This window comes from Dromaius novaehollandiae, chromosome 15 (genome assembly GCF_036370855.1).
Source record: "Dromaius novaehollandiae isolate bDroNov1 chromosome 15, bDroNov1.hap1, whole genome shotgun sequence".
Classification (NCBI taxonomy): Eukaryota; Metazoa; Chordata; class Aves; order Casuariiformes; family Dromaiidae; genus Dromaius; species Dromaius novaehollandiae.
Genome location: NC_088112.1, coordinates 22407577 through 22422598, shown reverse-complemented (window position 1 = coordinate 22422598; position 15022 = coordinate 22407577). Strand labels below are relative to the sequence as shown.

General features: G+C 46.0%; 1 protein-coding gene across 1 annotated transcript in view; it reads right to left on the bottom strand.

The window, feature by feature from the left end:
* KCTD16 (potassium channel tetramerization domain containing 16) overlaps nucleotides 1-13904 on the bottom strand; it is a 73157-nt gene extending 59253 nt beyond the window's left edge. Inside the window, exons 1-2 of the mRNA XM_026118314.2 lie at nucleotides 13327-13904; nucleotides 11936-13055 (exon numbers count right to left, since the gene is read on the bottom strand). Coding sequence (XP_025974099.1) covers nucleotides 11936-12767 — 832 coding nt within the window. The 5' untranslated portion in view covers nucleotides 12768-13055; nucleotides 13327-13904. The remainder of the gene's footprint in view (nucleotides 1-11935; nucleotides 13056-13326) is intronic.
* Nucleotides 13905-15022: the final 1118 nt, after the last annotated feature.

The window sequence follows — 15022 nt, the reverse complement described above, 5'->3', positions numbered from 1 at the left end:
TTTCCCCACAGAGATCACAAACAGAATAAGCAAGACCAAAAAAAAAAAAAAGCAAAACATAAAACATATAAAAAAGCAAAAAATACAGCAAAATGTCTTTGTTTGCGTATGGAAGTGGCTGCAGATCTGTCTCCAGGCTGTCTCGTGAACTGCCAACATAAAGAGAAAAGGATTTATCACACACTACAGACCACTAATGGATCTACAGAAGAACCACAGATACTGCTACTAACTGCGATAGCAGAGCCACCCGGGAGGCCGATGACATCTCTCAAACGTTGGAGGCACTGATACGTGAATCACGAGATCCCATTCAAGCACAACTTCTCTCATTTTTTATCTAAAGGTAACATTAAGGGGATGGGGAGCTTCACTATTGTCCTTCAAGGCTGAGATTTTCAAAATCCAAAGAGATGTGGATGCCATGTTCCTCAAGACAGACCAGATGAACATTTTCTACCTTTTGTTTTCTTTTTTCTGTTTCGCAGACATGGAAACCCATATTTGAATTGCTATGTTTTGATCCAGCAAATTTTCCCTAAAGAGAAGATGTTTAGATCCAGGGTTTGGTCTCAAACCCCACCGGGGATTGAATCTGTTGGCTCAGATTGAGTTTCCACAACCTCCTCTCTTGGTAGGATGCAAATCTGTATCATTGCATCAGTTATGCTGGTTTCATCTGCAACATTAAGGCCAAAACAAAAGACAGCAAAACTACTTGGAGTGTTGCTTGGGAAAGAAATCTAGAACTTGAAGAAAACTCAGGTCTGCTACCAGCAGCTGCCAATCCTGAGGGAACCGTGGCTTTTGCCTGTTTGCATCCAGACTCAGTTTGATCCCAAGCATGTTATTGCTGCAGGGCAAACACACAAGCTCCAAGCCCTGGCTGCCAATGTGCCACCTCTTCTCTACGAGCATGACTAGAAACCTGGAGCCGCTGTTTGAGAAAGGAGAATGCAATTGCTAGAGCTTAAAATGCATCATCTTCTCTACCCTTTCACGTTCATTTTCTGCACAGGAAAGGTTATTCCGCCTTTTTAATCCCAGGAAATCTTTATAAAGTAAATACTGACATTTCCTAGTTACAAATCAAGTATTTCAAAGATGTAAAAGCAGATGAACATCAGAGTTGAGTTTGATTCTCTCCACTAACCATCTCCAGAAGAACTGCCAGGCTCCACGGATAGCAGATTACCGTGGGCTGATAAAACTGGTCTGCCTAACCCCACACCTGAGCAGTTTGGTTTCATCTCAAAAATGCAAGGTAGATTCAGTTGTATTCATCACCCATCCTATGAACAAAAAAACCCGAACACATATAAAACAGAAAAAAAACAAGCTGTAAAATCCATTTCCATTTTACGTACAAATAGTGTGAAAATATTGTCCTTCTGGGAGAGCGTTTATTTTATTTATTTATTTCTATCACGAAGGGCATCAAAACCCTTGCCAAGTATATAGAATAAATATTGCTACTAAATCTCCCATCTTTACGATAACATGGGAAAATGTTCACTGGACTTCTGAAATCAGAAACGTCTTTGTCTTGGGAGGCAGCAGTGCGCTGATCTTAGCTAAAAGCCACCCTGGAGACCGCACGAAGAAACCTAATGCACCAGCGAGGAGGGGTCTGGCCTCTCCCCGGGACGCTGCAGCACTGGGGACGTCACTGGGCTGTGGAAATTCTCACAGCACAAACACGAACAAACTTTTCAGTCTCTTTGCAACAAATGGTATCTTTTGACTTCTGCCTTCACCTTTGGGACTCTTTATAGCAACAGACTCTTTAATCAAATCTTTATCGACAAAAGCATTTTTTATCAGCATCCTTATTTAAATATTCTTTGCCTACTCAAGGGAAGGCAAACCAGCTTCCTATCTGCAAACTCTGAGCTTAAGGAAGGGAATGAATTATTCCTCACACAATATATATGCATTGACTTCAGAGAATAGAGGATTTCTTCTCTTGAAATGAGAACAAATGAAAGAAATCAAGAGCACCTAGAAAATGTGCCCCCCCCCCCAAGCTAAAAAACATACACCGTTACATCTTGATAACTGTGGCCTCACCACGGAAAGTAAAGACAGTCTTGGGCTGCGAGTGGTTTAGGTTAAACAACATCCAAGGGAATGAAAGAATTCAATCACGCCACGGGTACAAAACCTCTCTAACCTAAAGTCTAGTGGTTTAGAAGGTGATGGCAGGATCCAGAGACAGTCATTCTATCCAAAAATCGCAGACAGTGCAGTGACAGAAGGGTAAATCAGATGGAAAAATGTACTCAGATCATAGCATGTAATCATGGAATTAGTAAGACAAAAGGAACCCAGCTTTGGAGAAATGATCAGCAACGGGCTCATTTGCCAGTGCAATTCCTACGATAACGACACTGCAAGACAAAATCTGTTCAAATTTGATCCGAACATGTGCATTCTGGATACATGTGTCAGGTTTAGTTTAGTTGATGATCAGTAATCACATTTTCGTATGAGTATACAAACAGTAAATTTGCAAAAGGCCACCTTTACTTTGTAGTGTTGGGATTAGCATTTAAAAATGTGGAAGAAAATGCTGAATTTTTCTATGCTACCTGAGAAAAATTCAGTAAAATTCCCTTCATAGGAGCACAAATAAGCATTTTTGCAAGCTCTCTGATGGCATATTTCGCTCACTCAAGTTTTGCTCTGAGCTTTTGGCTTTGAGAACATTAAAAGTGCAAAATTTAGTCAAAATCAGCATGTTTCACTGGGTTCTATTTCACTCTGATTTAATTCTGGTGTAAAAATAAACTCTGATGCAGTTTGATGGAAACTCAGTCTGAAGCTCTTAAAATGAGCGTAAGACTCCTCCAAAATATGCAGAGAGGAGAATTTTTCTTTAAGTTGGGCTTGCAGGACGTGGCCAAAGATTAGCGCACATTGGGAAATGCTGGAGCTCCATTCCCAAAGGTGAGCTGAGTTCAGACCTAGCAGGAGAGCACTCGACACGCTGCCATTCCCTCAGAAGTAAGTCTGTTATTCTAGAAATGCATATCAAAACCCTGCTGGGAAAAAAGTACAAAATTCTCAAATCTCTAATTCCAAGCATGGAAATTAACCAAATTCTAGATCCCCGTGTTTGGAGCGCCGCTATAGAGATTTTCGAATTATGACATAAAGGAGTTTGGTTTATGGAGGCTTCGAATTACCATATATCTCCACAGCTATAAAAGGCTACTTCCCAAGCGCATTAAGAGCCGGAGTCGTCAGAAGCGAAGGCGTAAGGCGAATGTGCCTACGAATGCTTTCATCCTATAAAGGGAACAAACGTTTTAAGAACGGTGAGGACTTGAACAGCAGTGAATTTTCCTCAAGCCCCCACTATACACTGAAGAAATTCCCATGCTCTCTCCAGGGAAAAATCCTGTGTAACGGGGACCAAAATGATGCTGCTGAGGCAAAATGATGCTGCCCTCCTGCCCCATCCCCCTGGGCAGACCGAAAGTGCCTTCCCCGCTGACCGGGCTCGCAAGGCGCCAACAGTCTTGGGGGCATGAAGAAAGCGAACAGGGAGCTCCACTGAGAGCTGAGACACGGTGCTCATTAAATACAGTCATTTGTACACAAGGATTTGAGGATGGATTGGAAACCAAGATGTCCACGGTTGGGTTTTTTTCATTACATTTTTGTTAGGGGATTTTTTTAGCTGCCTTAGCAGCTAATCAATCAGCTCCTACAAATTGCTAATCACTTTGTTAGTAGATTCAGAAGAAGCCCTAGCAAATTATTAACGCCAGGGATTTATGAACCAGCCCCTCAGCCTGCTCCGCTGGCACAGCTGCAGAGTGCTCCCACCGGTGCTCGGCTCCTGCACAGCACAGCACTTCCCGAGACTGGTAGTCAATAACGAGTGGTCAGTAGGACCACGCTCTAACTGAACAGTTCATATTTACGGGTATTTCAACAATGTTCATAGCCAGCTATCAAAATCTAAAAAGTATTAGCACAACACTAGACTGCTAGCTGTCTTTTAGACATTATTAGGAGACTAATTCAACAAGCTTATTTGGGAAAATTAAGAAAAACAGCCTATGCAGTGCTCTGATGCCCAGCATGCTGCTGTTTATTCTTCGTTTTATTTATCCAGATGCCATTAGCAGAGAAAAAAAGCAAGGGGCATTCATTCCAAAAGAAAAGTCCAACACTCTTAGTAAGGCCTTGGTAAGGACCATTAGCACTGAAATAAATACTAGGCCTCCTACACTTGACCATTAAAGGCAGGCTTTATCTTATACATTAATCTTTCATATTACCTATTAGTCATCAGAACTGGACCTTTATGGACTTAAGAGGTGTGATGGGTGCTCAGCACTCCCCGGATCAGCACGACGATAGGCTTTATCACATGAGCAGATTTGAAGCTCAACCTCTATTGTGCCTTAAGAGCTACTCTAACATAGTATAGCTGAAACGTATGTCATCTGAAGCATTTGGCTTAAAATTAGAAGGCATAATAATGGCAGGGATGTTTTATTTTATTCCAATATTAACTTGAGCATGTTTTCTGAAGGCAGCAGGGCAAACCCACTAAAGCAGTACTCCTTGGCATGGCGTACTCATTCGCCACTCCATTTTAGAGACAATTTAAGCAATGCCACCAACTCTAACTTACTTGAAGTCTATTTCCTTCCCTTACAAAAAATATGTTTTTGAGTGACATTCATAAAAGATTACTCCTATTCTTTGCAAAGATGTAATTCAAACTTTGTTTCTTGCCTCTGTATTTACTGTATGTTAGCCTTGAACTTGAAAAGCCAAAAAAAGAGCAAACTGAGAAAATGTAGTGGCTATAAATTTAAACTAATCCAGGATGTCTTAAAAAAAAAAAAAAAAACTGCTGCAATGAAATGTTTGTCTGTATATACAATATGTTGCTCATTTTTCATTGAACCACAAATATGTGTTATGTTTTCTTATTTACACTCCTTTGCTCCTTCTGATTTTGTTTTTCATAAGAAAAACAACGACATCTCAGCAAATTCCAAAAAACATCTGAACTAATTAGACTGAATAAAGCTCTAGAAATCTGGCTGTTGGGAGCAGTTGTACACTGGTCTGCAGGGAACAACCCAAGTGGCGCTAAGCAGTTGTCACTGCTCCGGCTGCCCCCGGCGCGCTCCGAGGAGCCCTGCACCCGGACTTCTCCCTCCGCAGGGATTCGGAGCGCACAGCATGGGGCTCCTTCTCCCCGGATCTTCCCAGGACACCGAGGAAAAATAGCTCACAGGTAGCGACCTACTTTATTAAAGTAAAATCCTCCTCTGATCAGTCAGTCTAACAAAATGGTACTGTGGGATCTCGTTCACAGCGTTGCTGGATAACATCCAGGTCAGAAGCGGTTGGACTGCAATTTAAAATACGTTGATTTTTTCCTAAATGCCAGCCCTCCTTGGCTAGTCATTCAGTCATTGGAGTCGCCCTCTGGATCACAAGCAGCAGCACCAATAAACACCTCACAGGTGAGATTCTGCCTTTAGTTTCATACCTGTTAATTCTCCAGCAACAGACGTGGCTGCCCGGGGCAGTAGGGCCACGAGTCCTCTCTGCTCCTGGGGCAGGCACCCAGTCCACTGAATTCGGTGGGAATCCTCCCATGAACTCCCTGACACCTGTATTACATATCATTGAAAAAATTGTCAAAAATTCTACCGGAGACACCCATTCCAAAAAGAAACCATCTCCTTCTTCCTGAAGTTTGGTTTTCTCTGAATTGCTAACAAGGAGAAAAAATACCAATAAAGCTTCTGTCACCAAGATAAGCGGTGTGAGCTGAGGCACACCGCAGATGTGCAGTGCTAAGCAGTCAGCGTTGTTGTTTAACCCTTTTCAAACAAAAAGGCCCAATGTTTATACGGAAAAGCACAGACTATCAACTTCTTTCTGTCAATGCTGCTATAAGGATTAAGAACAACACAGGCTCCATGGTCTCCAGGATGGTGGAACAGACACGGAGCTAGCCCTCTATTGATTTTATAGGCCTTTAGTGTTAAATCCTAGAAGAGGCGAGCTCTCCTGTTGACTTTATCTCTGCTGAATTCTGAAGGAGTTCTCCATAAAGGTCCTAGAATCCACTTTTCATGAAGATTTGTTTAAAACTGATGGCACAATATGACCCTGCATGATGAAGCACCTTCTGCTACCACGTAGGGAGCCTCACTGAGAGGCAGCCTGAAAGGCCCAGCAAGTCCTGGGTGGTCAAACACACGGCAAGCTAGCGAGACCAAAACCCAAGCAACAGCTGTATCCCATAACCTTACAACCCCCCTTCCACAGCAGAGGCCTATGTGAACTCAGGACACACTGCTATATGTCTTCCATTGCAATAAACCTATCGTGGGGTTGGACAGGCATTGTGGTAGCCGGAGGATTTGCATTTTTAAGTGGTGTTTTAGAGCAGCAAGGTAATAGATCTATATATTCATGCCAAACACTTCTACCAAACTTTCAAATCAATGAAGATCATATCTGAAGGGACATATAGAAAAACCATCCAGGCAGTGAATACCGCCTAGAGACAAAGGCCAGCACCCAGAGGCCATCCTCATCAGTTCCCCAACAACTTTACTTATATGTTGCGGGAATGAACTCAGAGTCCTATATCCTTTTCAAAGTGAGGAGAATAAACTACCCTTCTGGCCAAGTTTTGCTTCAGTTAACCATTGAGCTGAAGATTTTTAGACTGGTCTAATAATCGGATTTGACACTATTGGTTTCTAATAAATAATAGCATTTGTCATCTGTGGGATGCCTCTAAGCAAGCTCTGCAAGCTTTTCAGTCTGGCATGACAAACTGGAAAAAACCTCAGCCATCACCCAAGTCTGATCAAAAGACCTATGAGCAAGGTCCTTGTGACTCTCATAAATATGCTAACAGACAGGGCTAATTACTCTCCACCCCCACGAAGCGCAGGAGAGAATCCTTGGTGAGAGCTTAGGGAGATTTTTATTCGACATGATGGACCAGATTCGTTGGTGATGACAAAAATTCCCGGGAAACAAAAACATCTTGTGTCAACAGGAACCGAATATTGTATTATTCATTGGATTTGCTTTTTTCTCCTAACCCTTTGGATCATTTTGATCTTCACTGATTTAAAATCAGACAGAACAAACTATTAGAAAACACAACAGCATCAGTATAAAGGGGGAGAAATATAGGTAATATTTATCTGTCTCTAACCCGTTTGACAGCACAGCTGTAGGTGTCACTGAGCAAGAACACTCCGTTTTCCTAGTCAAACTTCCACCACACAATTCGCTCGTGAGTCAGTGACAGGCACAGTAGTGTGGGCTCCTTCAGCTCGGCTCACACGTACGAAGCGTCAGGCTGCAGCAGGTTACAGGGATCTCAGGCAGAACATGCCGCACGAGTGACACAGGGATGATCCTAGGGATACGTTTCCCACGAAAGGCCAGCAGCGTGCATCCGCAGAGGGCATCATTTGGGACTTACCTTTTCTCCTGCATATCCCCACCCCGCTTACCCAAGGGTAATCCAAAGTCTACTCCACAACCACCTGCGCATACCAGGCTCCTACCAGCAAGCGAAAACCACAGTCAAACAGCATTGTCTTGACAGAGTGAGGTGAGAACAAGGCCAAAATTTACAACTGTCACTACAGTGAGCGGAGGCAGAGCATGTCCGTCAGGAGCAAGAGCCCGGTCAATTAATTTTCAGCTTACAGACATATAGTGCCAGGACTGCCTCAAAATTTCCTTTGAGCTTCAGGTGCTTGAGCTGCTCCAGGAGCGCAGCTATGAAGTGGCAGGCACATGGCAAAGCTTAAGGAAATGAGCCTGATTTTCCTATGCTTGCCCAGGCTTTGAAACCTGACTTTAGGACCAGTAGGGACAGCTGTAGGGACAGTGGTCTGTCTAAATCTCTGTATTCTCCTCTGTTAGTGAACCTGAAGGTGCTTTGTCAACCCCTCTCAATCTGGTTGTCGTTAGAAAATATTTGGGATAAATCAAACGCTTGACATACATACTAAACTCTCCCCCGCTGTGCCTCGGTGTGGTTGTCAGCCTTTCCCTCTGCCCTTTTCCTAGCTCTTTCTCGCCAAGGCATGTGTAACTCTCCTCCATCTGTACTTTTTACATATTCCTTCCTTTCTGCACAGGAGCTCTCCTCTCCCCCCCAGTTTTCATTGCTTCGGCTGAGCAGAGGGCAAGGTGCTCTTGTGGTGTTACCTGCTGGTGCTACCCACAGCCACGCAGGGAGCCACGAGGGTAAAGGAAGGGGGTTTGACACGATATATCACAGTCAGGATTTTCTCCCCTCTGTGCTATGAACTGTTTTGACAGCCAATTACAGTATCAGCCACGGACGAGCAGAGAGAGAAGGAACGTGACACCAGGGCTCTCTATGGCAACAGCAATACGTAGACAGGGGTTGAGAGGCTGTGTTTCTGCATCCCATCCCACTTTGGCATGTCTCTCCACCTGAATTTCCAGCTGCTCTGAAGAGACGCATGCATGCAGCCGGCTGTGCGGTTGACCTGTTGGAAGCCTTCCCTGTTCCCAGCCTGTTGTTCAGTACTTCTAGCTCTGGCACTCACAACGTCCACGGGCGAGACTGTAGCCCACAGCGCTAGCAACGCTGCAAGGTTGGAGCCAAGCAAAAGGGCTGGTTGCAGTTACAGAAGGTGATGGAGGAGATGCGCCTGCCACTGTGAAGTCAGGAATGGGGCTGTGCTACAAAAGGCTGAGCCAGCCCTTATGCTTTAACCCCTCCAACATTTAACAGACATTGATTCATCCCAGTGTGAAGATTGAAAATATTTAAAAAGGATGATCCAAGTGCAGGCTATCACCCTCTTCAAAAATGAAGATGCTTGGAGATGAAGTTCTACTTCAAGATCATCAAACCAGGAGAGAGAAAAAAACAGAAGTACTGAAGCCACAAATCCAGTCAATATAAAATCTAAGCAATCTTCCTTGACGTAAGAGAAACTGGAGACAATAAAGAAAATGCATGAGCACAACCTCGACCCACATTCCACCTGCGAGCAGGAATATGGGCCGTGACTCCTGCCTACCCCCATACAGAAACTGCATTTCAAAGAACCATTTAATTAGGACCCTAATGTATCAACACAGACGGTCTCCAAACGCTCCTTTGCGTTGGCCTACCCGAAACGGGAGTAGAGCCCAGCGCGCGAGGACTGCACTGTCATGCCGGGTGCCTGCCCCGCAGCCCATCTCGCCACCCCCGGCAGAACCGCTGCACGGCGGTACTAGATGTACTGGAAGCTTGCTGTGAGTCCTGCCTTTCGGGAAAAATTCCTCCACAGAGAACATGAATCTCCCATTAGCCTTAATAGCACCTATATCTGAACAAGGGGAGAAAATGTCATACAATATTAATAACGCTATTTTGTTAACAGCATATGCTGTGCCCATGTGAGTAGCTGCACAGTTTACACCCCCTTCAGTCCATCTGATCTTCTTTCAAATGGTTTGTGCATGCAGAATAGTCTCTATCTTCATGACAATGACAGGCAGTTAGCTCCTGAGTAGTGTTTGGAGCATATCGTATATTTGGTGTATCAGTAAAATTTGCCTCCCTCTGTCCTGCCTCTTTCTGAAAATAATCGTTTCCCAGCTCTGAAGAGCACCTCAGCTATGCATTTCACAGGGGATACCAAGCTGCTCTATGAAGAACACCTTTGCATAGATCTAGCCAGTTGTATTAGACACCTCTCATGTCTAGGCCCATTAACCTGATCACAACAGCTTGATGAATTAATGCTTCTAAAAGGCACAGTTGGCAGCTTCTAATTAAAAAATTATGGCTAAGCAGCTGTGGAGATGTTGCAATGTTCCACTAGAAAGCCAGATGTCAACTTTAGTGGTCCTCAAAGTTTAAAATGAAATTACTTTTGGAGCTTTGATACAAGGGGGTTCTTCTGCTCCCGGTGAATTCGATAGGTCTTGTGCCTGCTCTTACACGGAGCCTGGCTGCAACCAGACGACAGACACGCAGCTGTAGCGGCTCTGCAACCCGACGACTCGGTCACAGCAAGCAGCAAATGGCACAAAACATAACAGTAAGATTTGGATCTAGATAAAAGAGAGTGATTTGGCATCATGGTCACTGGTTTAGCTTTTACCTAGGGAAGGACCCTTTGAAAAACCCATCTCTACGACTCCATCAGTGTCAAAAACCCACAAGATTGGTATGAGCCAAATTCAAAGCCTGTTGAACGAGATAAGAGTCTTTCCAGGAACTTTAATTGGATTGAGCTTTTTCTGTATTGGTGAAGGAAAATTTCAAGGCCCCTACTATACACTTTCTCTCCCCAAAATTTTTAAAATACCTGTCATCTCAGTACCTAACATGAATTGTAATGATGTGGAAGCAACTAGCAATCCTTGAAGAAAAAGAATTCAAGTCATATGAAGATCAGTAGTCTGTGCTTGTTAATTCATGTAACATCTATTTTGGGCCTCTCTTCAATAATTAAACCCTTGTTTCTATAAATAATTTATATTTTTTCTGATTTTAATGTAAACACAATTTACTCCAATCCACTCCTTTAACTACATTAATTCTCCTCTCCTCCTACACCTTGTGCAAGACACTACAATTTCAAACACAAGACGCCTAATTATAGGAATCATCCACCTTAATCTGAATATAAGCGGATCCAAGACCTTTGAACTATTTTGCTGGGAAGTCTGGATGGAAAACTAATTTTACGTAAATCTATGCATGTCAGAAATACAGACGGCTTTTCAGAGCGCTAACTCAAGCATCATTACATAAGCAGATTAGAGCTGCCTGTTGAGCCCAGGCATAAGAGTAGATGGCGCACAAACTATCCACTTTCTCATACATCTTTCATCTAAAACTTTTGTCAACTCTCCACATTAGGGAGCAGACTAACTGTAACCATCACACGCAGCACAGCAGGTCGGCAGACAAAGCAGTTATTACCCCTCTTTAAATCTCTCTGCCCAAAGCAGCAGCTGGCTAAAGCCCATTTGTACAAATGGACCAGGGAAATGTTCCATCTCTTGCCCTCTTGAAATGAAAATGGATGAAAACAGCCTCACAAACCTCTTGAATATTTAAGCACAGCAGTTGTGGAATGATCTTTTGATACAGAATTATAGAATCAAAATCATCCTCGTGTTACCACTGGTAACAGTGCCTCTACCTGAATATCAACTTAGAAAGTTAATGAGCCTGCTAGAGCTATCAGCTGAAATTACTACAACAGTATGTGATCTGATGTGATTGCAGTAAGCAGGGCAGACAGGTCTCATTACGAGGACAGTTTGTTTTTCACAGGCGCGTTGCATAACAAGACACAGCAGCTCGCCTCTCTCCGCACCGGGCCTTCGTCTCAGAGCACATCGGCTGGCTCCGAGAAAGCCCCCCGTTGAAAAGCAGCCGGGGGACGGGATTTTGTTTTCCCTTCCCTGTGTGGAAGTGTGTCAGGTTTGCTGACAGATGGCCTGGCCGACTGTGCTTGACTATTATCAAGCAGCCATTACATTTGCAAATTGAATCTCATTTGAAGATTTTCTGTAATTAAATCTGCAGTGTGTTTGCAAGGCTTACATCGCATCCAGCGCGTGCTCAGGGAGCGTGTAAGGCAGTCAGATGGCCGATTTGCACAGCCAAAGACAGCGGCATCCTTCAGCTCAGGGACGGGGTGTTTTTGGCAGTCTGTGCTGCCACCTAGCCAAGACCATGCCACCGAGTTCAGCGCTGGTTTACAATCTGAAAGCTTAAACCGAAGCACATCCCCTTGGACCAAAATAAAGCTCCAGTCCACGCAGATACAAGGAAATGTGGGCTGTTTGTGCTTTGGGAACCATACAGACAGCAGAGGAGACAGACCGGGAGGACAGAGTTATCTTTCCCTCCGAAATGTCTTGTACTTACGGTAGAAGACGTATTCGGTGTAGCTGGACCAGACCTTGTCGTCTGTGTACTGGTTGACAAAGGAAGCCGTCACGGAGGAGTTACAGGCCACCATGTGGAATCCACATTCGGAGAGCATGTCGAAAGCCCTCTCCAGGTGCTTGAACTTGAGATAAAACCTGGAGGTGTACCTTTCCGGAGCCCTGTCTGGGTCTCTGCTCTCATTCAAACTTTCTCCAAAGACCTCTTTGACCAGAGCAATCCTTCCACAAACCAAAATCCGTGGGACCCTCCTGAACTTGGCATCTGCTTGACTCTCCCTGCCGATAGTGCACGACCCCCGGTACCCAATGGTAATGAATCCCCACTTGCGATCGGATGGCAGGAGCGAGGAGGGAGGGCAGATTCTCGTGTCACTGCCCTGGGAGACCTCTTCATAGTCACTGTGGCAATAATCATCGGGGCTTTGCTTGATGTCATCAGGAGTCAGGAGTTTGACCAAGTCCGGGAGCTGGAAATACTCAGCCTCCCTCTTGAGCCTGCCCTTCTCTGGGAAGTGGTCAGGCAGAACCACTTGCTTGTCCCTGAGATAGTCCAGAATATAGCGGAAAAGGAAACCATCTCTGTCGATGAAGAATCTTCCCTTGGAGTCCTTGGCTAGATCGTTGGCCGTGTCTCTCTTTGGGGTGAACATTTTCCAGAGCAGGGAGTGAGGGGTGCCCACCAAGGTGGAATGGCGAGTGAAGTAAACCTGGCCACCCACGTTCAGCTCCACGACCTCCGGGAAGGAGTGCAGACCGGTCCCCTGCTCCCTCGGAGGGAGGTAAGTCCTGCAGTTGCCACTCAGAGCCATTGTACTTTAAAACAGAAATCAGCAGCAGGGAGCAGGAGGATTATCGATCACATCGAAGCGTAGATCAAGGCTCCTGACATAAAGGAGAAGCGAGGAAAGAAAAAAAGCCAAAAGCTTTGTTTAAAGAAACATCTGAATTGTCCATGAGTGACTGTGTGGCAGAAGTGGCTTATATCTAAGCCACAGAGGCTGGAGAGCAATCACTTCGTGAAATGCAATCACATCATTAGATCTTCCAACGAAGCCATCAAAATCAAGGTCAAGCCAAGCCTACGATCATTCACAGATCTGTTAAAAGGGAAAACAAAACAAGAGACACATTAATTTTTAAGGCATCGTGAAAGTTGTAACAGAGAAAAGCAGATTAGTTTAGAAAGCTAAATTAGATCTCCTGCTAAACAGAGCTGGTTTTGCAAGTTCTATTTTTCTCTCTCACAAGTAACTGTTCCATGGGAGGACTAGCTGTAAACCCCCAGTTTAGAAGAAAATACATAGTTCATCTGCAGACAAACATCTAATTTAGACGTGCTGATGAGGGAGGGAGAGCATCGGGTCTTACCTGGGTTACAAGTAACGCACAGCTCTTGTAAAGGAAAGCAGCGTTTCGAAACACTGAGGACACACGCGGGGCACACACAGTCCGGTTAACACCAAATCCGGCCCCAGCAAGGGACAGCGGAGCAGGGAAAGCGCTCCAGCAGCATCCATGTAGCTCCCAGGAGTTAAACCGAGTCACGGCAAAGTTAACCACAGCGGGTGATGGAGGAAGGCAAGGCGCACGGCGAGATGGGGGAGGCAAGGGGGAAAAAAGGCACGAAACCCCGAATGGACCCAGCCGGGCTGCGAGCGGAGGGGCGCAGGGCTGCAGCCGCGGATGACTTGCAGAAAGCGCGGGGTCCGCGCGCGGCGGCGGCGCGTCCTGCGGGCGGCGGCGCGCCCATCCCGGCGGCGGCGGCGGCGGCGGGCGCGGGGCAGGGCCGGGCGGGCGCCGCGCCCCGCTCCGCTCCGCTCCGCTCCGCCCCGCTGCGCCGCGCTGCGCCCCGCGCCGGCCGCCGCTCCCGCTGGCGCCGCGAGGCCCCGGCAGCGCGGGGAAGCGCCGATTACATCATCGCGGAGGAGGAGGAGGAGGAGGAGGGGGAGGAGGAGGGGGGGGGGGCCGCCGCCAGCGCCGCCGGGACGGAGCGCAGCGCAGCGCTCGCAGCGCGGCCCCCGCTGCCCTGTCCCGCTCCTCGCGGAGGGGGGACCGCGGCGGAGCTCCGCGCCGCGCCGCGCTGCGCCCGGCCTGGGCGCGCCGGCACCGCCACCTCGCGTCCGCGCCGGCACCTCCGCGGCGCTCCCCGGCCGCCCTGACCCGCTGCGGCGCGGCGGAGAGGGGGCAGAGCCGGCAGCAGCGCGGGGGCCCCGCTGAGCCCCGCGCGCGCCTCGGGTGCGGGAGCGCGACATAACACACCCGCTAAAATCAAGTCGCGACACTGCTTAAATATCCCGCCGAGGCAGCATGACACCTCGCACTGACCGGTGGTAAGGCAGGTGACTGTGCGATGTGTTTGCACTGGAAAAGCCCAGTTCTGCGTTTAGCACACACCAGTTTTAGGCAAAAATAAGCTACTCAGAATAAGTGTAGGATAAAATGAAGCCTTCTACTCCAACATTAACCAAAACCTGAAGGCAAAGTTTTAGAAGTGACATTTTTTTGTGCAGGAATTGCCATGCCCAGTTAATTTTTGCTGATCGCACTTGAGTTGCACATAGTTCAGTGGGCTTCTTCTGAAAAAACAGGCATAATTAAAAATACGTATATTTTAAAAACACAACACGGTAATTTAAAAAGCGTGTGTTTAAAGGCTAAGGGAGGGAATCATAATTTGTATACTTAAGAGATTTTCAAACTTAAACCTGACGGTTAAACAGGTGATCAAATAGTTATTAATGCTAGCTAATATGCTGTAATAATATTTAGACTGGTTTTCATCAGGCCAGCAATGTTTCGTTGGCAGGACTGGAGTTTTAGATGAATTCACTCTGGTCAGTAAAAATCGGTCTTGTTCAAACAAGGACCAAAGCCATTTGTGATCACGTAGTATGATTAAGATCTGAATCACCAAGATGGGCGATACAGGGACAGACGTTTGGGGGCACAGAGGAACAACGCAGTAAGTCTGATGTTCAGGCTGCCTAGAGAATGGCTTGGTGATAAGAGAGTCTTACAAAAAAATTGTGATTCCTGACAAATTTCTGTGAAGCATTGTGACATG